General features: G+C 47.7%; 1 protein-coding gene across 12 annotated transcripts in view; it reads right to left on the bottom strand.

Annotated features, from left to right (window-relative positions):
• The window catches only part of TMCO4 (transmembrane and coiled-coil domains 4), a 120,446-nt gene that overhangs the window by 15,060 nt on the left and 82,221 nt on the right, over positions 1-23,165 (bottom strand). For all 12 annotated transcript variants that reach the window (XM_003814418.7, XM_063594446.1, XM_063594451.1 and 9 more), the window contains one exon: positions 3,244-3,361. In XM_003814418.7, coding sequence (XP_003814466.2) covers positions 3,244-3,361 — 118 coding nt within the window. The remainder of the gene's footprint in view (positions 1-3,243; positions 3,362-23,165) is intronic.

Genomic DNA, 23,165 nt, shown 5'->3' with positions numbered 1-23,165 from the left:
GTGCAGTGGCACGATCTTGGCTCACTGCAGCCTCTGCCTCCTAGGGTCAAGCCATCCTCCCATCTCAGCCTCCCAAGTAGCTGGGACTACAGGCATGAGCCACCATGCCTGGTTAACTTTTGTATTTTTTTTGAGACATAGTCTCGCTCTGTTGCTCAGGCTGGAGTGCAGTTGCATGATCTTGGCTCATTGTACCCTCTGTCTCCTGGGCTCAAGCCATCCTCCCACCTCAGCTTCCCAAGTAGCTGGGAATACAGGTGTGCACCACCATGCCTGGCTAATTTTTGTATTTTTTTTTGTGTGTGGAGACAGGTTTTGCCATGTTGTTCAGGCTGGTCTTGAACTCCTTCCTGGGCTCAAGTGATCCTCCTGCCTTGGCCTCCCAAAGTGCTGGGATTACAGGTGTGAGCCACTGTGCCTGTCCTCCACCCAAAATGATTAATCATTCACCCCTTGTGTGCCTGATACTTCTTCCTTTTATGATGTTTGCCACACATCTCCTGTGTTTCCCCTTTTCTAGAAAAGCAGAGAGCTCCCTGAGGGCAGGCCTGTGCCTTAGTCATCCCTGTATCCTGAGCTGAACCGGGAACTCGCTGCCACTCTCTCCCAGGCCCTCCAGCCAATGCTGATGTGCAAGCCCCAGGCTGAACAACTGCCACCTGCTGAAGGCAGACATGGCTCACTCACAAGGCCTCAAGCCACCTGTGGGCAGGGGTCCTCCCTGCTCCTTCTTCTGTCATCCCTTATTCACACGGCACCTGAGGCAGAGCCCACAGGGTGGCCTCTTGTCCTGGGTTACAAGGAGCCCGCCTGAGGACTCAGAATGTAGCCCTCTCACGGTGGGGTGAGACAGGCCTGAGCTCATATCCTGGGTCTGCCTGTGGGTCCCTGGGCAAGTCACTTGCCCCTTTTTGAGTTTCACTTCCTCAGGGATGTGACAGGCAGCAGTGCTATCACCCCAGCTAGCTTCCAGAAGGTTCGTGAATAGCCCAGGTAAGGGAGTGGATTTACAAAGAGCTTTATTCATGTAAATTACACATGAGTAAACTTGTGTAGTTGGGTAGGGTTGGCCTGAATCCCCATCCCTCTTACCCTCCATGTTTATGTTCTCAGCAACTAAAAGGCCTTTGGAGGCCAAGAATCTGAACTCCTGGCTGATGCTTAATTTAACCAAAGAACTACAGTTGTTTTGATCTACACTCTCTCTCCCCTTCCCTCCTTCCCTTTCTTCTTCCTTCTCTTTCTCCTTTCTCTCCATAAAGAGATGGCCCAGGGTCTCACAAAATAATTGAAAACCAAGTTATGCACCTCAGGTTCTCAACAGAACAGATGGGTTTAATAAGATTTTGCACACATGCAATTTTAATTCTTTCCCTTTGCTGTTTATAAAAAGTACTAAAAAATCATGTGCGGCGGGGTGCAGTGGCTCACGCCTGTAATCCCAGCACTTTGGGAGGCTGAGACGGGTGGATCACGAGGTCAGGAGATTGAGACCATCCTGGCTAACACGGTGAAACCCCATCTCTACTAAAAATACAATAAATTAGCCGGGCGTGGTGGCGTGTGCCTGTAGTCCCAGCTACTCGGGAGGTTGAGGCAGGAGAATGGCATGAACCTGGGGGGTGGAGCTTGCAGTGAGCTGAGATTGCAACACTGCACTCCAGCCTGGGTGACAATGTGAGACTCCGTTTCAAAAAAAAAAAAAAAAAAAAAAAAAGGCATGTGCTATGTGAGTATGCCAAGTAATAAACGTTATAACTGTTATCATTTATTGGGCACCTACTAAGTGCCAGTTCTTCTGCTTCATAATGTCATTTAATCTTCCCAGAACCTCTGTACAGGAGGGACTATTATTCCTATTTTATAGGTGGGGACACTGAATTCAGGGAAGTTGTTTGTCTAAACCCATTCAAAAGGTAAATGGCAGAGGCAAGATTTTAACCTAGGACTGTCTTGCATCAAAGTCTTTGTCCATTCCTTATCTTTTTCATATATATATATATATATATATATATATATATATATATATATATATATATATATTTTGAGATGGAGTCTTGCTCTTGTTGCCCAGGCTGGAATACAGTGGTGCGATCTTAGCTCACTGCAACCTCCGCCTCCCAGGTTCAAGCGATTGTCCTGCCTCAGCCTCCCACCATGCTGCCTGGCCTACGTTTGGTGCTCACTGAATTTGCTGAATGAATATCCCAAGTGATTGACAATGATGAATGAAAAAAATGGTGACATCACCTGTCATTCACAAAGCATGTATGTACCATGCACACACATACACACATGTACACATGGACAATCATGTGCACGAGCATGTACATACATGCAAACACACACACGTTCAGCTCTGTAAATCCTTCAAGCATCATCACAACTCTGAGGGCAGTTGCTACCAGTATCCCTCTTTTACTGATGGAGAAACGAAGGTGGGCCTCAGAACCCAGGCCTGTGTGCTTCCAAATCAAGAGCCTTAAACCCTGTTGCTCTGAAAACGCGTTTGCTTCATCCAGAGGCTGGATGGACGGGGATTCTTCTCAGGCCAATCTTAGAGGGCTCAGTTTTGGGTTTCATCTTCCCTCCTGCCCCAAAGTCTGAGTCACAGCTTTGGCTGAAACCCCGCAGGTCCTCCTTCTCAAACCCCAAAGGGTTGCTTCCTTTCTAGCCCTGCAGCCGCCAGCCTTCACGGGCCCCCTCCTCTGGCTGGAGGAGCTGTCACCCTGTTTGGGTACAGGCTCCTGCACGCTGTCGGCCTCCTGTTCTAGCACCCTGCCCTACCTCCAAGGCAGCACTCAGAAAGCTCAGCCTAGGCCCCTCCAGCCCCTCCCTCCACCACCAAAGACTAACACAGAAGCCTCTCAGACCTTGTTCAAAGACCTCCCTGTGGCCCAATCTTTGTTTTTCAGTCTGTGTTCCACTCGCCCATGTCCCTTCCCCCAGCTCCAACCAGGCCAAGCCGCCCCAGACTCTCCTGTCATCCTGCTGCTCTCAGGCCTGACACAGAAACATCTTCTCAGAATCCCCCCTTCTGTCCATCATGCTACTGGAGGGCCGCTTCCCAGATCAGATCACCAGGCCTGGGCCTGCTCCTAACAGGGCCGGTGCCCGGCCGGTTCCTGGGATCTTCCAGCACAGGGATTAGGTCTCAAATATGTGTCCCCAACACAGAGCCTGGGCATACTAAGTGCTCCGTAAGCATTGTCACTTCCCTGCTGGCACGAGGTTTGGACAGACCTGCAGTAGCCGTTGATGATCCTCCCGGACACCACCTTCCGGAAAGGCTCCCAATGCTTGGCTTCTCCCTCCACAGGCGCACCCAGCAGGATGACGTCCTCGATGATTCCTTGGCAATCTGGCAAAAGACCCCAGAAAAGGCCGTCAGTGTCCCTGGCCACAGTGGGTGCTGGGAGGGACTCCAACAGCAGTGGAGGAGATGAATGTCACACACATACACATGCACACACGTGAACGTGGACAATCATGTGCAAATGTGCATGTACACACATGCAAACACACAAACACATGCATGGATAGGCATGGAGGCTTCTACCTACTGAGTTCCAGAACCTGAATCAAGCCTCTTATATGTCTAATCTATTCCTTCAAAGGATCATTACACCATTTTATCTATTTTATTTTATTAATTATTTATTTTCTGAGGTGGAGTCTCACTCTGTTGCCCAGGCTGGAGTGCAGTGGCATGATCTCAGCTCACTGCAACCTCCGCCTCCTGGGTTCAAGCGATTCTCCTGTCTCAGTCTCCCAAGTAGCTGGGATTACAGGCACGTGCCACCATGCCCGGCTAATTTTTTGTATTTTTAGTAGAGATGGAGTTTTACCATGTTGGCCAGTCTGGTCTCCAACTCCTGACCTCAGGTGATCCACCTGCCTTGGCCTCCCAAAGTACTGGGATTACAAGCGTGAGCCACCGCAGCCAGCCTCATTTTCCCCATTTTAGAGTTAAGGAAAACCAAAGATATCTGCAAGATCACATGGCTAATAAGTTCCAACACAGCCTGGGTTGGAACCCAGGTCTCTCTCCACCACCCACGAAGCTCACACCAGCCGTGGACTATGGATGGATGTCTTCCTTTAGAAGAGACTAACGGGCCCCGCATCATCTTGCATGCCAGGTGGGAGACACCAATATCTTCCTCTGCAAAAGGTTCCCTGGGACCTGTGCAGACTGGTGGGAAGAGGGGGGTGAAGAGGAGATGGGGCGAGTAGGTCCTGGGGTCAGGGAGTGCACTCGTCCGCTGCATCGATCTAATGATTTAGGAAATATTTCAGGTCAGGGCTATTCAAAGTGCAGTCTGGGCTGGGGGCGGTGGTTCACCTAGTGTTGGTAATCTCAGCATTTTGGGAAGCCGAGGCATAAGGATCGCTTCAGCCCAGGAGTTCAAGACCAGCTTGGGCAACATAGTGAGACCCTTGTCTTTTATTTATTTATGTCTTTGAGACAGAGTCTCGCTCTGTAGCCCAGGAGGGAGTGCAGTGGCACGATCTCGGCTCACTGCAAGCTCCGCCTCCCGGGTTCACACCATTCTCCTGCCTCAGTTTCCCGAGTAGCTGGGACTATAGGTGCCCGCCACCACACCCGGCTAATCTTTTGTATTTTTAGTAGAGACGGGGTTTCACTGTGTTAGCCAGGATGGTCCTGATCTCCTGACCTCGTGATCCACCCGCCTCGGCCTCCCAAAGTGCTGGGATTACAGGCGTGAGCCACTGTGCCTGGCCGAGACTCTTGTCTTTACAAAAAAAAAAAAAAAAATCAGGGCCCGGCACAGTCGCTTATGCCTGTAATCCCAGCATTTTGGGAAGCCAAGGTGGGTGGATCACTGAAGGCCAGGATTTAGAGACTAGCCTTGCCAACATGGCAAAATCCTGTCTCTACTAAAAATACAAAAATTAGCTGGGTGTGGTGGCAAAAGCCTGTAATCCCAGCTATTTGGGAGGCTGAGGCGCGAAAATTGCTTGAGCCCGGAGGCAGAAGTTGCAGTGAGCTGAGAATGGGCCACTGCACTCCAGCCTGGGCCACAGATTGAGATTCTGTCTCAAAAAGAAAGAAAATTTAGCTGGGTGTGGTGGTGCACACCTATAGTCCCAGCTACAGCTACTTGGGAGGCTGAGGCAGGGAGATTGCTTGAGCCCAGGAGTTTGAGGCCACAGTGAGCTATGATCACACCACTGCACACCAGCCTGGGTGACAGAGGCAGATCTTGTCTCAAAACAAACAAGCAAACAAACACCAAAGTGCAATCCAATTGTTCTGTAAGTACAGAAATAGAGAAGCAACATGTCTTTTAAAATCTTGCTGCAGATTGGAAACCAGTAGTTCCCAGATGGGCATGTGGACCAGGCTTGGAGAAACACTGCTCTGGACAAACAGGAGGTGCAAATGCACCCCTCCCTCAGCCTCTATCCCATCCTCTGCTTTATTTTTCTCCTTGTCACAGATTATTGTCTATCATCTGTCTCCTCCTCTAACATGGAGGTTCAATGAGGGCAGGCACTCCAGTGCCTTATTCACAGCAGTGTGGCAGGGCCCAGAACAGCACCGGTTACAGATTTGGTGCTCAATAAAGATTTGAATGAATGAATGAATCAGTAAATAAATGTCTGTCTCTATCAGGAAAACCAGTTTACAGGCTTTGACATCAGGTTCAAATCCCAGCTTAGCCACTTCCGAGCTATGTGACTTGAACCAAATCATGTAACTTCTCCAAGCCTAAAAGAGGATGATGATGCTGGCCTTATAGGGTCTTTATGAGGATTAAGTCACATGGGAAAAACCCCAGCATAGTGAATGCACAGTGGGAGTTCGTGCGCCCCACTGGCCTGTCTGGCCCCCTGCCTCCCCCTTGTGGCACTCTCTTCCTTTCCCTTCCCTTTTTCTTTCCCTTCCCTTCCCTGCTTTCCTTCCTTCCCTCCTTCTCTCCTTTCTTTCCTTTCTCCCTCCCTCCTTCTTTTCTTTTCTTTCTTTCTTTTTCTTTTCTTCTTCTTCTTTTTTTTTTTGACAGAGTCTCACTCTCAACCAGGCTAGAGTGCAGTGGTGCAATCTTGGCTCACTGCAACTTCCACCCCCCAGGTTCAAGCGATCCTCCTGCCTCAGCCTCCCAAGTAGCTGGGACTACAGGCATGCATCACCATGCCTGGCTAATTTTTGTATTTTTAGTACAGATGGGGTTTCACCATGTTGGCCAGGCTGGTCTCAAACTCCCGACCTCAGGTGATCCATCTGCCTCGGCCTCCCAAAGTGCTGGGATTACAGGCATGAACCACCACGCCCGTCCAGCTCTTTCTTATGGTCTGAGTTCCCTCACACACCAGGAAGCCGCACACTCAGTTCCTTGCTAGGAAATGTTCCCGGCTGGGACAGCTTCAACCAGTTCTGCTACTCTTTTGCTGAGTGACACAGGACAGACAGACACAGACAGAGACAGCTTCCTCTCTCTGGGCTCCAGTTTCTAACCAGAGTGCTTTCAGTGGTTTTCCTTTTGGGCTTCCATGTCAGAGTTTGTCTGAATACAGGGTTCCAGGCTGATAAGAGTTTGAAAACCCTTGTAGTACCAAGCTCTCTGAGTTCCCCTCTGGCTCTGAGGTTAAAAGACTCCATAGCACAGAACTCTGATTTTGCTCCTTTTGTTTCCAGGACAATGATAATCTGGCAGAAGAATTTAAAACTTCAGTAAGCTGACAGTTTGTGGTGAATAGCAAGGATGGCTCAGATATCCCTCCAACATAAAGGCTACTTCAGGTGCTTTTGTTGTTGGCAAGGCTGTTGCTGAAAAGGCCCTTAGAGATCAACGCGATTTCCCTTGGAAGACGAGGAAACAGGGTCAGAGAGGGGATGGGGCTTGCCCAAGGTCACACAGCCAATGAGAATAAGCCTGGGAGCAGAACGCAGACTGCACGCAGAGCTGCTGGTCCCTGGGGCCTTTCTCTCTGCTCTCTGCAATAACAACGTGCGCAGTGATCATATGCGGGTTAACGTTGCTCCTACAGTGCCAAATGGTTGTGGACCCAGGGATAACCATGAGCTCAGCAGCTTTCTCTGGGGGCCGGCCATTCAGGGCGCCTTCTCTGCCTGGCAGAGTCTGCCCTGCTAAGAGCTGGGACTGCTTTTCGAGCCTTGGTGCGGCTGCCTGCAGGGCTGGGACCCCTTGTGGCCAGCGGTGGTAATAGCAGCATTCCTGAGCCATAGTCAGGATCCACGGACAGCTGAGCTTCAGGAAAACCTAAAAAGGGAGCTGCCTGTGACCTTGAACTGAGACTCGTAGTTGAACCCCATAAAATAGTCCTGAGCACAGCCAAACCAAGCTGGCAACACATTTACCCATCTCTGAAGCTGGGCTGGCAGCTGCCTAGCTGGGCCCCTCCCCCTTTCCTCCTTAGACCACTGCCACGCCCAGATGTACCCTTAGATTTTAAAGATTTGCTCTCCGCGTGGCTGCTGACCTGGAGATAAGCTACGTGGCAGGCTCTCAGCAATGCATGGTGTTAGCTAAGGGCGGTTGGCAAGAACCACCTTAGACCAGGGGTGTCCAATCTTTTGGCTTCCGTGGGCCACATTGGAAGAACTGACTTGAGCCACACATAAAATACACTAACACTAGGCGGGCACCGTGGCTCACACCTGTAATCCCAGCACTTTGGGAGGCTGAGGCGGATGGATCACCTGAGGTCAGGAGTTTGAGACCAGCCTGGCCAACATGGCAAAAACCCGTCTCTACTAAAAATACAAAAATTAGCCAGGCATGGTGGTGGGTGCCTGTAGTCCCAGCTACTCGGAAGGCTGAGGTAGGGGAATCGCTTGAACCCAGGAGGCGGAGATTGCAGTGAGCTAAGATGGTACCACTGCACTCCAGCCTGGGCGACAGACTCCATCTCAAAAATAAATAAATAAATAAATAAATAAACAAATAAATAAAAATAAATTAACACAATAGTCGATGAGATAAAAAAATAAAAAAAATTGCAAAAAAAAAAAAAAACAACTCATAATGTTTTAGAAACGTTACTAATTTGTGTTGAGCTGCATTCAAAGCCATCCTGGGTGGCATGTGGCCAGCAGGCCACTGGTTGGACAAGCTTGCCTTAGACCCACCCAAGGTAGATATGGATAGGCAGTCAGAGCCCATTACCACCTGACTGTTCCTAGAACGGGATGGTGTAGGAGGGGAAACCTATTTAGGTTAGGAAAAAGACGATACTGGCTGCTGTCATAGCTGCTGGAAAGGAAAAAAAAAAAAAAAACAGTCAAAATCCACTGTTTGGTTCAAAACCTTATAATACTAGAATAATTCAGCCTTCCAGGTAAACTATGGAAAATCCTCACTCGGGTACCACTTTTTAATTTAATTTAAATTTTGAGACAGGGTCTCCCTCTGTTGCCCAGGCTGGAGTGCTGTGGCGCAATTGTGGCTCACTGCAGCCTCAACCCCACAGGCTCAAGTGATTCTCCTACCTCTGCCTCCCAAGTAGCTGGGACTACAGGTGTCTGTCATCATCACACCTGGCTGATTTGTTAAATTTTAGTAGAGATGAGGTCTTGCTATGTTGCCCAGGCTGGTCTCAAACTCCTGGACTCAGGTAATCCTCCCACCTTAGCCTCCTAAAGTGCTGGGATTTACAAGAGTGAGCCACCGCATCTGGCCCAGGTACCACTTGCAGTGTCAAGCAAGTCCCTTCCACAGGGACAGAAAATCCTTCAGATCATCATGTGGATTCAGTGTAGAATGCCCCCAGTTTTCAAGACCAACAAAAGAAACTGAGATTTAAACATTTCAATAATAATGGATATGAGAAGACCTCACTGCCCTTTCACTGCATGGACAATGAGTGTTTGCTGAAACATGTTTGGGATTTATTCCTACCGCTACCATCAGCTTTTCTTCTTGTAAATTTTCAAGACATTAGGAGAGCCCTATATAGCTTTAGAAATATTCAGACTTTTTATGTAAAAGAGGGCAGGGATTAACTTCAAGTTCAGGAGTCGAGTCATAGACATGTAGAGCGTTTATGCTTGCATTTCTCATTTTTAAACAGTTCTCGCTAAGTTATTAATATCCTATTTTTACTGTGAGAGCTGAAGGCCTTTCATCCGATTATAACTTTGGCATTAAGGCAGTTCCAAACCTGCAGTAGTTGGAAAAGCTTCATCAGTCATGTCTTTACCCCTCAGCTCTTAGAACTTATTGTCATTCACATGTGCCGTGAAAAAAAATGTTTCTTTCCAACACTTTCTTTGCCTCTACCTCTTATTGCTATTTTAAACACAGGAGCCCAGCTGATCACTTTACATTCTAAGTCATAGGCATGAGATGTCTTTTTAGATTGATGGAAATGTTCTAAAATTGGATTTGGTGATGATTGCACAGCTCTATATATGTCCTAAAAATCATTAAATTGTGCATTTAAAATGGGTGGGTCTTGTGGTACATAAATTATACTGCAGTGAAGTCAGATCATGTCACCTTTGTGCTTAAAAACCTCCAGGGGACCCATCTCTCATGGAGTCAAAGTTAAAGTCATTGCAATGGCCTCGAAGCCCTGCCTGACCTTCCCTTCATTCTCTGTGCTCCAGCCACACTGGCCTTGCTGTTCCCTCTTTGAAATGGTTTGGACGTTTGTCCCCTCCAGATTTCATGCTGAAATGTGATGTGGGGCCTGGTGGGAGCTGTTTGGGTCATGGGGGTGGATCCTTCATAAATGGCTTGGTGCCCTTCTCTTGGTGATGGGTGAGATCTCAGTTTATTAGTTCACGAAAGATCTGATTACTTAGAGACTGGCAGCTGGGCACGGTGGCTCACACCTGTATTCCCAGTGCTTTGGGAGGCCAAGGTCGGTGGATTGCTTGAGGCCAGCAGTTTGAGACCAGTCTGGCCAACATGGCAAAACCCAGTCTCTACTAAAAACACAAAAATTATCCCGGGGTGGTGGCACATGCCTGTAATCCCAACTTCTTGGGAGGCTGAGGCAGGAGAATCACTTGAACCTGGGAGGCGGAGGTTGCAGTGAGCCGAGATCGCACCACTGTACTCCAGCCTGGGCAACAAGAGTGAGACTCTATCTCAAAATATATATAACCCCTCGAAGTCTGCCTGGGCACATGCCACATGCAGGTTTAGGTGCATGCCTAGCCTTCTCGGTTGTATTAGTCCATTTTCACACTGCTAGAAACACCTACCTGAGACTGGGTAATTTATGAAGAAGAGAGGTTTAATTGACTCACAGTTCCACAGGCTTAACAGGAAGCATGACTGGGAGGCCTCAGGAAACTTACAATCATGGCGGAAGGTGAAGGGGAAGCAAGCTTGTCTTCCCATGGTGGAGCAGGAGAGAGAGTGAAGGGGAAGTGTGACACACCTTTAAGCAACCAGATCTCGTGAGAACTCACTATCATGAGAACAGCATGGGGAAATCTGTCACTATAATCCAATCACCAATCGCCTCCCACCAGGCCTCTCCTTCAACACAGAGGGATTACAACGCCACATGAGATTTGGGTGGGGACACAGAGCCAAACCATATCAGTTGTATAAGGGTAAACAATTCTACTCTGGGGGTTTGGGACAGCCTAGTTTTGTTAGAGGCTATTGTAGGGAAGCCTACGATGGTACTGTCACATGCTGAACCATTCTGAATGCTTCCAGACAGCATCCTCAGGAGAGGAAACAGAAAGTTCAAAGGTCAAAGACCCCCAGAATTTAGATAATTCAGTTTCTATCTTGTGAATTGCTCTTGTCATGTTTTCAGCAGCTCACACTGGACTCCTGAGATGGTGCTTTACTACTTGGTACCCCTAAAAGTCTGGGAATTATCTTAGCTTTTTTTTAAAAAAAAATACATAAATAAATAAAAAAAAAACCCAAGAGCTGAGAATGGACAGCTTCATCACAGCAGCAAACTTCAGCTCACACTAGAGCCTTGATCTCAAAAATTGTGTTTAAATTAAGTTTTTTGTGAAACTAAACATTCTTAAAATGCACAAAGCGGGGCCAGCCCTTCCAAAGGGCCCCACAGAGAACACTTTCGGACAGTGTGGGGCCTTTGCCAGCGGGAATCAGGTGAAGGTCCCAGCTTCACCTTTGTCATTTCCCCCTTTCCACACAGTGAGCTTCCTTAAAGTGAGGCAAACCCTCGCAGAGCTTTCTGTTATCCCAGGGCCTGCTCCTTTAGCTGCCACTCAGAAATCTCATCAAACAGCTGGGAAGGCAGCACCTCTCACTCCCACATGCCTGTCACGCTGTCAGTAATGAGATTCTGCTGGGCTGCAAAGACCAAAGAATCACAAGTTCAAGAAGCAAAAAAGAAGGATTTTCTCCCTCCTGGTGGGGGTTCGTGTGTGCAGCGAGTGATAAGGTAGAAATTGAGGAGGAATTTATTTCCTGACTGCGGGTCCAGTAAAAAGACCTTGAAGGAAACACTATGAACCGCACTAACACAAATGAAATCCATTCCAAAGATACACACGTGCGCATGATAAACACATAGAGAGAGGCCACAGAAGGGAGGGGGGACCAAGAAAGGAGAAAGGACGGCTTTGACTGTACCCCCAAGCCCTGCAGTGGAATGAGGTTCACACTGGAAAGAATTGCTTAAAGGAGCCTGTTTGGACATATACCAGGATTTGGGATGAATTCTTTAAGGGAATGACTAAACCTTCATCTCTCCTCTTTGATTCCCATCTCTTTTATTTGGTCATGCAAAGTGATAAGGCTATTACTAACATCCCGGAGGGGGGACCCTAAAAATTAATCTGCACTGCCTGACCTCCCCTCCTTCTCCCCTCCCCCCACCCCAGGGGGACTAAAGCTGGGTTTGTCTGAGAATAAAGCAACTGGTGGATACAATCCATGGAAGGGAAATAAATCACATCAAATGTAATGTCTGCTGTCTGCTATCATGGAGATGAAAGAGCCAGCTGACCGAGTGACAGTCTCTTCTGCATTTCAGCTGATATCTAGTGACAGCCCAGACATAATTTTCAGCCAAGTAAGAATTTGGGGACTCAAGGGTCAGGATGTTTAAATGTATCTTTGTGAGCACATTGACAAACTCTTTGGCTTTGGTTTTATCTTGCAAACATCATGGGCAATAATGTTGGCCTAACTTCATAGGGGCAGGGAATGAAACCGGAGATTTTGCTGCAAGGGTTTTTTGTTTCTGTTTGTTTTTTTTTTAATAAAAACAAACAAACAAAAAAAGCTCTGGAATTCTATTTTTTTTTCTTTTCTTTCTTTTTTTTTTTAGACAGAATTTCGCTCTTGTTGCCCAGGCTGGAGTGCAATGACGTGGTCTCGGTTCACTGCAACCTCCACCTCCTGGGTTCACGTGATTATCCTGCCTCAGCCTCCCGAGTAGCTGGGATTACAGGCATGTGCCACCATGCCCAGTTAATTTTGTATTTTTAGTACAGATGGGGTTTCTCCATGTTGGTCAGGCTGGTCTTGAATTCTCGACCTCAGGTGTTCTGCCTGCTTCAGCCTCCCAAAGTGCTAGGATTACAGGTGTGAGCCACCGTGCCCAGCCTGGAATTCTATTTTTTAAAAATTTATTTTATTTTTTATATTTTGAGACCAGGTCTTGCTCTGTTGTCCAGGATGGAGTGCAAGTGGTGTGATCATAGCTCACTGCAGCCTCAACCTCCCAGGCTCAAGCCACCCTCCTGCCTCAGCGTCCCAAGTAACTGGGACTACAGGTGTGTGTTACCATGCCCCCATTTTTTTTTTTTTGGATTTTTAGTAGAGATGGGATCTCACTATGTTGCCCAGGTGGGTATCGAACTCCTGAGCTCAAGCAATCTTCCTGCCTCAGCCTCCCAAAGTGCTGGGATTCCATCGCACCCGGCTGGAATTCCATTTCTTAATCCTCGTCCTCCTCTTCCTCTTCTTTATCATCATCATCTCAGTTTATTTCAGGGTAGGCTCAGGACTAAGTGCTTCATACATCAATTAATTTCCTTTACTCTTCACAACAATCCTAGGAGGTAAGCATGACCACTTCCATTTAACGATGGGAAGCCTAGCCTCCGACACGCCAAGTAATTTGTCCAAGATCACACAGTAAGTAAGTGGCATGGTGGAATTTGGTTATTCCTATATTTTCCCTCCTACTCTCCTGTCCCACTTCCCTTTGCAATCAAATAAAACCTTGAACCAAAATACATGTCTTCTGACACCTGACATCTTTCAAAATTGTGTATGAAAGCCAGAACACACACACCTGTGAAGGTGAACATTTCCGATTTTGTTGATTCAAGGGACACACTAGCAGGCTAGTATTTCCTAAAAGATTAATATCCCGATGTATAGACCCGGCCAAGAGCATGTGGCCTTTCGCTTTGGTAATCTCTAGCACATGTGCCAAAGTGGAGGTGGGTGAACAGATACTGCTATGAAAAAGAACAGGGGCCATGTGAAACACGACACACTTCCTAGTCTTTGATGGAGAGTTAGGCAATTGGCCCACATCCTGCTACGGGAACTCAATTTTCCCATCAGAAAGATGAGTTTGAGTTAACAATAGAACTTTGAGAAATATAGCTGCTGGTAAGCTGCAGGCGGTGAGCCAGTAGAGAACAAGAAGTTTCATTCTACGTGTACCACACATGCCTCATTTTATTGCATTTTGCTTTACTGCACTTCACAGATATTACGTGTTTTACAAATTGAAGGTTTGTGGCAGCCCTGCTTCAACTAAGTCTGTTGGTGCTATTTTCCCACACTCTGTGATCATTGGAGCAGCACTTTTAATTTCCTACAAGAAGCTTTCCTTTGCATTCACAATTTGGCTGTTTGATGCAAGACGCCTGGCTTTTGGTTTGTCTCACTTTCAACATGCCTTTCTTACTCAGCTTAATCATTTCTAGCTTTTGATTTAAAGTGAGAAATGTGTGATGTTTCCTTTCACTTGAACACTTAGAGGTCATTGTAGGGAGATTTATTTGCTTGTTTTTCAGACAGGGTCTCGCTCTGTCACCCAGGCTGGAGTGCAATGGCGCAATCACGGCTCACTGCAGCCTCGACTTCCCAGGCTCAAGTGATTCTCCCACCTCAGCCTCCTGAGAAGCTGGGATTACAGACACACACCACCATGCTGGGCTAATTTTTTGCTTTTTTTTTTTTGAGACAGAGTTTTGCTCTTGTTGCCCAGGCTGGATTGCAATGGCGTGATCTCAGCTCAATGCAACCTCCACCTCCTGGTTTCAAGTGATTCTCCTGCCTCAGCCTCCTGAGTAGCTGGGATTACAGGCATGCGCCACCATGCCTGGCTAATTTTGTATTTTTAGTAGAGATGGGGTTTCTCCATGTTGGTCAGGCTGGTCTCGAACTTCCGACCTCAGGTGATCCACCCACCTTGGCCTCCAAAAGTCCTGGGATTACAGGCATGAGCCATGGTGCCCGGTAAATTTTTTGCTCGTTTTTTGGTAGAGACAGGGTTTCACCATGTGGCCCAGGCTGGTCTCACACTCCTTGGCTCAAGCAATCCTCCCACCTCTGCATCCCAAAGTGCTGGGATTACAGGCATGAGCCACTGGGCCCAGCTATCCATCATGTAGGGCTATTAATTGGCCTAATTTCAATACTGTTGTGTCTCAGGGAATAGGAAGGCTGGAGGAGAGGGAGAGAGGTGGGGAACAGCCAGCTGGTGGAGCATCGGAACACACACAACATTTACTAAGTTCACCGTCTTATATGGACAATGTTTGTGGTGCCCCAAAACAATTACAAGAGTAACATCAAACATCACTGATCACCATAACAGATACAATAATAATGAAAAGGCTTGGCTGGGTGCGGTGGCTCTCACCTGTAATCCCAGCACTTTGGGAGGCTGAGGCAGGTGGATCATGAGGTCAGGAGTTCGAGACCAGCCTGGCCAACATGGTGAAACCCTGTCTCTACTAAAAATACAAAAAATTAGCCAGGCGTGGTGGAAGGTGCCTGTAATCCCAGCTACTCGGGAGGCTGAGGCAGGAGAATCGCTTGAACCTGAGATGCAGAGGTTGCAGTGAGCTGAGACCATGCCACTGTACTCCAGCCTGGGCAACAGAGCGAGACTCCGTCTCAAAAAAAAAAAAAAAAAAAAAAAAGAAAAGGCTTGAAATATTGTGAGAATTACCAAATGTGTCACAGAGGCTTAAGGTGAGCACATGTACTAGTGAAAAGGTTTGAAATATTGCAAGAATTATCAAAATGTGACACAGGGACATAGAAGGCCATATGTCTTCTATCAGTTAGCTATTGGCGTGTGACAAGCCATCCCAGAACTCAGTGGCTTAAAATAATCAGTGATTATTTCCCATGAGCCTACAAATTGGCCGGGCAATTCTGCTAAAATCATCCAGGCATGGCTGATCCCACTGGGTGCACTCATGTGTCCGCAGCCAGCTGGCAGCTAGGCTGAGGCTGGGTGGGATGAGCCAGCTTTGCTCGGTGGGGTCTCTCATCCCCCCAGGAACTAACTTGGACCCATTCTTATGGTGAGGTTCTAGGAGAGAGTGGAATTCACATGCAAGGCCTCCTGAGGCCTAGGTTTGAAAATGGCATGATGCGATTTCCTGTGCCTTCTATGGGCCAATGCAAGTCACAAGGCCAGCCCAGATTCAAGGGGTGGGGAAACAGACTACACTTCTTGATGGGAGGGGTTTCAAGGTCACATTGTAAAGTATGTGGATACAGGCAGGGGTGGGAATTATGGCCGTTTTTTGCCATCAGTCTACCACAGATGTACACAATATGTCTGAAACACTGCAACATACTGATGGCTCATGTGTAATGGGCAACAGGTTAAATCCATTAAGACACTAGTTCAGGATGAATCTTTCTCCAAATTCTCACCCAGGAAGAAGGGGAAGGGGTGGGGGAAACACTGGGAATGATGGCAGGCTGTTGGCAAGTGGCTGGCTTTTGGGGATGTGGTTTTGGGAGTCCTGGGCTAAGGCAGGATCCACATAAAGAACTGGAGGAGTGAGCCCAGGTAGAATCCTTTAGGCAAGATCAAGGTGGGCACGGTGGTGTGCACCTGTGGTCCCAGCTACTCAGGAGGTTGAGGCAGGAGGACAGCTTGAGCCCAGGAGTTCAAGGCTGTAGTGAGCTATGGTTGTACCACTGCACTCCAGCCTGGATGACAGAGTGAGACCCTGTCTCTAAAAATATATCAACAACAACAACAACAACAACAACAAAAAAAAAACATGCTCCTTGAAGCGCAGAGATTCATTCTGGAAAATTCTCGGCCAATAAATTATCTCTCTCCCCTATTCTCTTTTTCTTGGGGATTTCTATAAGCAAATGTCAAACTTTAATTTATTTCCTATTTTCCATCTCTTTATCTCTCCATGATGCATTGTGGTTAATTTCTTCAAATCAATCTTCCAGTTCATTATTATTATTATTATTATTTTTGAGACAGAGTCTCTCTCTGTCACCCAGACTGAAGTGCAGTGGTGTGATCTCAGCTCACTGCAACTTCTACCTCCCAGGTTCAAGTGACTCTTGTGCCTCAGCCTCCCAAGTAGTTGGGATTACAGGCATACACCACCACATCTAACTAATTTTTATATTTTTAGTAGAAACGGGTTTTCACCATGTTGGCCAGCGTGGTCTCAAACTCCTGGCCTCAACTGATCCACCCACCTTGGCCTCCCAAAGTGCTGGGATTACAGGTGTGAGCCACCACACCCAGCCAGTTCATTATTTTTCTCTTTAGTTTTGTCTAAACCACTTTAATTTATCCAGTATTCATTGTAATGACTCTATTTTTTTATTTCTACAAGTTACATTTGATTTATTTTCAGATCTCCGTATTCTTTTTTTCAATGTCTTGTTCCTTCCACTTATTTTCAAAGTTTAAATTTATGTCTTTAAAAACTGTAACATACTTAGCGGGTGGGGAGGGCTTCTTCAGACCATTCTGCTGGGCACTAACGGTCTAATTCTGATTGTGTTGTTTCTGCAACCTTTCTTCATGGTGGTTTTATAAGACTGGATTGAAAACTCATCTTTACAGCTGCTCATACATGGGAATCTGTGTAGCCTAGATTGAGAACCTATTTTCTCCAGAGCAGTTTTCTCTTTTAAAAAATCATTTAGGCTGGGTGCAGTGGCTCACGCCTGTAATCCCACCACTTTGGGCGGCTGAGGCGAGCAGGTCACCTGAGGCCAGGAGTTCGGGACCAGCCTGACCAACATGGTGAAACCCCGTCTCTATTAAAAATACAAAAATCAGCTGGGCGTGGTGGTGGGCACCTGTAATTCCAGTTACTCAGGAAGCTGAGGGAGGAGAATCGCTTGAACCCAGGAGGTGGAGGTTGCAGTAAGCCCAGATCGCGCCACTGCACTCCAGCCTGGGTGACAAGAGTGAAACTTCATCTCAAAATAAATAAATAAATAAATAAAAAATAAAAAGTATGGCCAGGTGCAGTGGCTCATGCATGTAACCCCAGCACTTTTGGAGGCCGAGGTGGCAGGATCACTTGAGCCAGGAGCATGAGACCAGCCTGGGCAACGTAGGAAGTCCCCACCTCTACAAAAAGAATTTGAAAATTAGCCAGGTACACCTACAGTCCCAGCTACTTGGGGATGCTGAGGTGGGATCACTTCAGCCCGGAGGGGGTCGAGGCTGCGGAGGGTGGTGTTCGTGTCACTGTACTCCATCCTGGGTGACAGAATGAGACTGTCTCAAAACAAATTATTTATTTATTCATGTTAGAGACAGGGTCTCACTGTATATAACCCAGGCTGGAGTACAGTGGCACAATCATAGCTCACTGCAGCCTTGAACTCCTGGGCTCAAGTGATCCTTCCACCTCAGCCTCCCAAGTTGCTGGGATTACAGACACAGGTTACCAGTCATGGCTAATTAAAAACAATTGTTTTTAGAGACTGGTTTTCATTGGGAAGGTTCTGTGAGATGATGTCTAGAATCAGCTGTCACAGCGAGTATCTGATAAATATTAGTTCCTTCCCCTCTTTGCATATTTGGTGCCTAATAAATGCTTATCAAGTCAAATGAAAACAAGACGGATATAACTGACGACATGAAAATTTCTCAGGATATAGGAGCAGCTGCCAAGTTCTGTACAAGCCCTCAAGGAAAGGCAGTCGGTAACTCTCCCCAGCAAGCACCCTCTGGACACGCCCCCTGGGCTGGGATTGGAGGAGGGATGGCTGCAGAAATGGCCGTGAAGTGGCCTTTTCCTCAATGAAGTGTGCACACCAGAGAGCTGCCACCAGGTGGTGCTGTGGTGACCATGTAAGCCCCGGGCATCTCCCTGGCAGAACCCTACCCCAAGAGCTTCCTACAATGCCATTCCCATTCGAGAGGGAGGGAGCGCCCTGGGAGTGGGGTCTGATCACATCCTAGAGCGCCCGCCCCTCCCTGGAGTCCCTGAGATGGAGCCATGAGTATGGGACTCTGGGCTTAGCCCTGCCTGGAGGGCAAGGCCATTTGGGTAAACCCTCAACTATAGAATTAAAGGGACAGGCCGGGTGCACTGGATCATACCTGGAATCACAGCATTATGGGAGGCCGAGGCGGGAGGATTGCTTGAGCCCAGGAGTTTGAGACCAGCCTGGGCAAAATAGTGAGACCTCTTCTCTATTTTATTTTTATTTTATTATTATTATTATTATTTATTAATTAATTTATTTTTTTGAGATGGAGTCTCACACTGTTGTCCAGGCTGGAGTGCAGTGGCACAATCTCTGCTCACTGCAACCTCTGCCTCCCGGGTTCAAGCGATTCTCCTGCCTCAGCCTCCTCAGTAGCTGGGATTACAGGGATTACAGGTGCCTGCCACTACGCCTGGCTATTTTTTTTTTCTTTTTTCTTTCTTTTTTTTTTTTTTTTTTTGCATTTTTAGTAGAGATGGGGTTTCACTATGTCGGCCAGGCTGGCCTTGAACTCCTGACCTCGTGATTTGCCTTCCTCGGCCTCCCAAAGTGCTGGGATTACAGGCGTGAGCCACCACGCTTGGCCAATTTTTTTGTTTTGTTTTGTTTTGTTTAATTAAAGGGACAGATAAAGGGTCAGTAGAAAGAACCCTGGTGTGGGTGTCAGACAGGTAAGTGGCCCTCCCTTGGCTCCATCACTTACAAGCTGTGTGACCATGAATAAATCTCCTGGGCTCCCTGCACCTGCTCTCTCGAAAAACAGGGACTGTTCTGGTGTCCCCCCTCCAGGCTGGCCGTGCAGATGGAGGAGACACCACTTGCAAAGGGCCCGACCTGAAAATGGTACTTCATCCTTCTCTTGGGGCAGTTCAACAGGTATCCATGGAGGCCCTGTCCCTGGGCATCCATGCTGGAGCCGCCAGCCTCAAGGAAGCTGAGCGGGCAAGAAAAGAGGAATCCAGGACCGGGCGCGGTGGCTCAAGCCTATAATCCCAGCACACTGGAGGCCGAGGTGGGTGGATCACCTGAGGCCAGGAGTTCGAGACCAGCCTGGCCAACATGGTGAAACCCCATCTCTACTAAAAATACAAAAATCAGCCGGGATGGTAGTAGGCGCCTGTAATCCCAGCTACTTGGGAAGCTGAGGCAGGAGAATGGCTTGAACTTGGGAGGCAGAGGTTGCAGTGACCCGAGATTGCGCCATTGCACTCCAGCCTGGGCAACATGAGCGAAACTCCATCTCAAATAAATAAAATTAATTAATGAAATTAAAGTTTTAAAAAGAGGAATCCAGGACTAGAAGGTGTGTGGCTTCCCCAGCTGCAGGGAGGACTGGCTGAAGGATGGGGTGTTCAGGAGGAGGGCCCTTCCCCTCTGAGATCACACCTGGTGGAAATGGGGTCTGCCTGATTGCTGTTCCCTCTGCGCCCTGCACAGGTCCTGGGATGTCATGGCGTAGGTCACAGGAGACATTTGCTGGCTGATAGATCAATTAACTACATCAAGTGAAAATGCTACTACTGAAGGTTCAAGTCAGGGCCTGAGTCCAGGTCTCTGCTTTCTGCTGGACGGGCCAAGCCCTGCATTTTGGACCCTGTTCATCTCTCCAGCCTTGTTTCTCACAACTTCCTGGCAGAAACCTTGGCTGCAGTCACTGGCCCTTCCCAGCGCATGCACCTTCCTGCCTCTGGACTTTGGGTATTGCCAGTCCTGCGCCCTCCGGCCTTCTGCCTGCCTCGAAGCCTCTCGAGGCTTACCTGTCCTTCAAAGCCTGCCCTCTCCTCCCTGGCGCCCTCCCTGCCTTCTGGAAGGAAAGGCTCCTCCTTTGAACTGCTGCAGCCCTTCAAGTCTAGGCCCTTGAGATGCAGCATTTGGTTCTGTTATTCACCTGCTTTAAGCCTGTCATCTTATTTTCTTAACTAGGTTGTAGGCTCTTTGAGGGCAGCAAGCTTGTCGGAAAAGGCAGCATAAAAGAAGGGTTAACAGGAAATGGTTTAGACATACATGAATTAGAATCCCAGGCTTGCTAATTACTGGCTGGGTGCCCTTGGAGAAGTCACCTAACCTCCCTGGGCTTCAGGTTTCCCATTTTCAAAAATGGAAAATGGGCCAGGCGCGGTGACTCATGCCTATAATCGTAGCACTTTGGGAGGCTAAAGCAGGTGGATCACCTGAGGTCAGGAGTTCAAGACCAGCCTGGCCAACATGGTGAAACCCCGTCTCTACTAAAAATACAAAAAAATTAACTGGGCATGGCGGTGGGCACCTGTAATCCCAGCTACTCGAGAGGCTGAGGCAGGAGAATCGCTTGAACTCAGGAGGCGGAGGTTGCAGTGAGCCAAGATCACACCACTGCACTCCAGCCTGGGCAACAGAGTGAGACTCCATCTCAAAATAAATAAATAAATAATTAATAAAAATAAAAATGGAAAATGAAGCCATGTGCAGTGTCTTATCCCAGCACTTTGGGAGGTCGAGGTGGGAGGATCGCTTGAGGCCAGGAGTTTGAGACTAGCCTGGACAACATAGCAAGGCCCTGTTTCTACAAAAATTCTAAAAAATTAGCCAGGTGTGGTGGCATGCGCCTGTATTCCCAGCTATTTGGGAGGCTGCAGTGGGAGGCATTTGAGCCCAGGAGTCTGAGACTGCAGTGAGCTATGATGGTGCCACTGCACTCCAGCCTGGGTAACAGAATGAGACCGTCTCTCAAAAAAAAAAAAAAAAACAAAAAGAGAGAGAGAAAATGCAACACCTGGTTGCCAGTGTCATAATGCCCACACCTTCCAAGGTGACTGGGAAGAAGAAGGAGACGGACTCTGTTCCAGTCTGGCACACAGTAGGTGCTCAATACACACCAGCTCCCTGGTGTATTTCTTAGTTTGGAGAGGAGCAGGTATTCTCCACCAAATTTCTGCCGAGGAATGCGGCGGCACCAACTAAAAATCATGCTTCCCATTGCTCCCTGAGCCTGAGATCCAGGTACAACAACAATCCCATGAAGCAACTGCTAACTACACACAACGTAAAACCACTCAAATGAAAATCCAACATGAGACTCGCCACCTAGTTGTAACTTCCAAGTACCCCGGTACTCATCAAAGCTGAAGAGATCATTAGCTCCAATCTGGGTTCTGAAGAAGTCGCTGCTGCAGCCTTCCTGACACATCTCTGTTCAATCAGGCAGGCACCTTATAAAGATTATTCCCAGCCATGGCATTCTCCTCATGGTCCGGGTTTGTAAGCTCTAGCCCTGACCCTTCCAGCTAGCCCAAGGCAGAGACATCCGAGGCTCTGTTGGCTAATTATGTTTGAACCTGAGTTCACTTCTCAAAATGAGAGGGTGCGACTCTCAGACAGAAGAAGTCAGGTTGAGATGGAAGGTCTCACTACAGGTGCAGCTGGCATCACTATATACCCTCACAGACAGGAGAAATATGCAGTCAACTTTTTCTGTTTTTGCTTTGATTGCTGGGAAGCTAATAGTTCAGTTACAGCACTGGGTAATAACAGATAAACATAATAACCATAACAGTAACAAAACAGTGGCTACTGAATGCCTATTACTTGTGAGCCATTCTGCTAAGTGCTTTATTTATTGATTGATTGATTTAGAGACAGGGTCTCCCTCTGTCACCCAGGCTAGAGTACAGTGGTGCGATCATAGCTTGCTGCAACCTTGAGCTCCTGGGCTCAAATGATCCTCTGGACTCAGTCTCCCAAGCAGCTGGGGCTACAGATGTGTACCACCATGTCTGGCTAATTAAAAAAAAAATTTTTGGCTGGGTGCAGTGGCTCACACCTGTAATCCCAGCATTTTGGGAGGCTGAGGCGGATGGATCACTTAAGTCAGGAGTTCAAGACCAGCCTGGCTAACATGGCAAAACCCCGTCCCTACTAAAACTACAAAAATTAGCCAGGTTTGGTGGCAGGCACCTGTAGTCCCAGCTACTTGGGAGGCTGAGGCAGTAGAATCGTTTGAACCCAGGAGGTGGAGATGCAGTGAGCCAAGATCACACCACTACACTCCAGCCTGGACGACAGAGAGAGATTCCTTCTCAAAAAGGAAAATAATTTTTTTTTTTTTTTTTTGTAGAGATGGCGTCTTGTTTTGTTGTCCAGGCTGGTCTTAAACTCCTAGGCTCAAGCAATCAATCCTCCTGCCTTGGCCTCCCAAGGCACTGGGATTACAGGTATGGACTACCAGGTCTGGCCCTGATTAAATTTTTACATTTTATTTATTTATTTAATAGAGATAGGGATCTTGCTATGCTGGCCATGGTGGTCTCAAACTTCTGACCTCAAGGAGTCCTCCCGCCTCGGCCTTCCAAAGTGCCGGGATTACATGTGTGAGCCACCACACCTGGCTCCACTTAATTCTTTCAATTGTCCTATGAAGAAAGTATTACTAGACACATTTCTCAGGCGAGAGGACTGAGGTGTAGAGACTAAGTACATGGGGTCTGTTTGCTCAGCTGGTAAGTGGCAGAGCTGGAATTCAGATCCAGGCCTGGCTGCAGGTGCCTTCTGCTCCAGGCCTGCCTCCCTTGCATTGGATCTTCCCAATGGACTTAGAGCTCCTGTTCCTATTTGTTTTTCTCTGGGTCCTAATGTTTTATATTTGCCCATAAGTTTAGTGGCTTTATTTCCTGAAATGCCTGAAAATCTTTTGGGGGAGGAATGATGGGGCTTTGCATAAATAAATAAATAAATACGTGTCTAAGAAAACGAGTTAACAAAAGATAGAAAAAATAAAGA

This window comes from Pan paniscus, chromosome 1, assembly GCF_029289425.2.
Source record: "Pan paniscus chromosome 1, NHGRI_mPanPan1-v2.0_pri, whole genome shotgun sequence".
Taxonomy (NCBI): Eukaryota; Metazoa; Chordata; class Mammalia; order Primates; family Hominidae; genus Pan; species Pan paniscus.
This window is presented reverse-complemented; position numbering and strand designations above follow the sequence as displayed.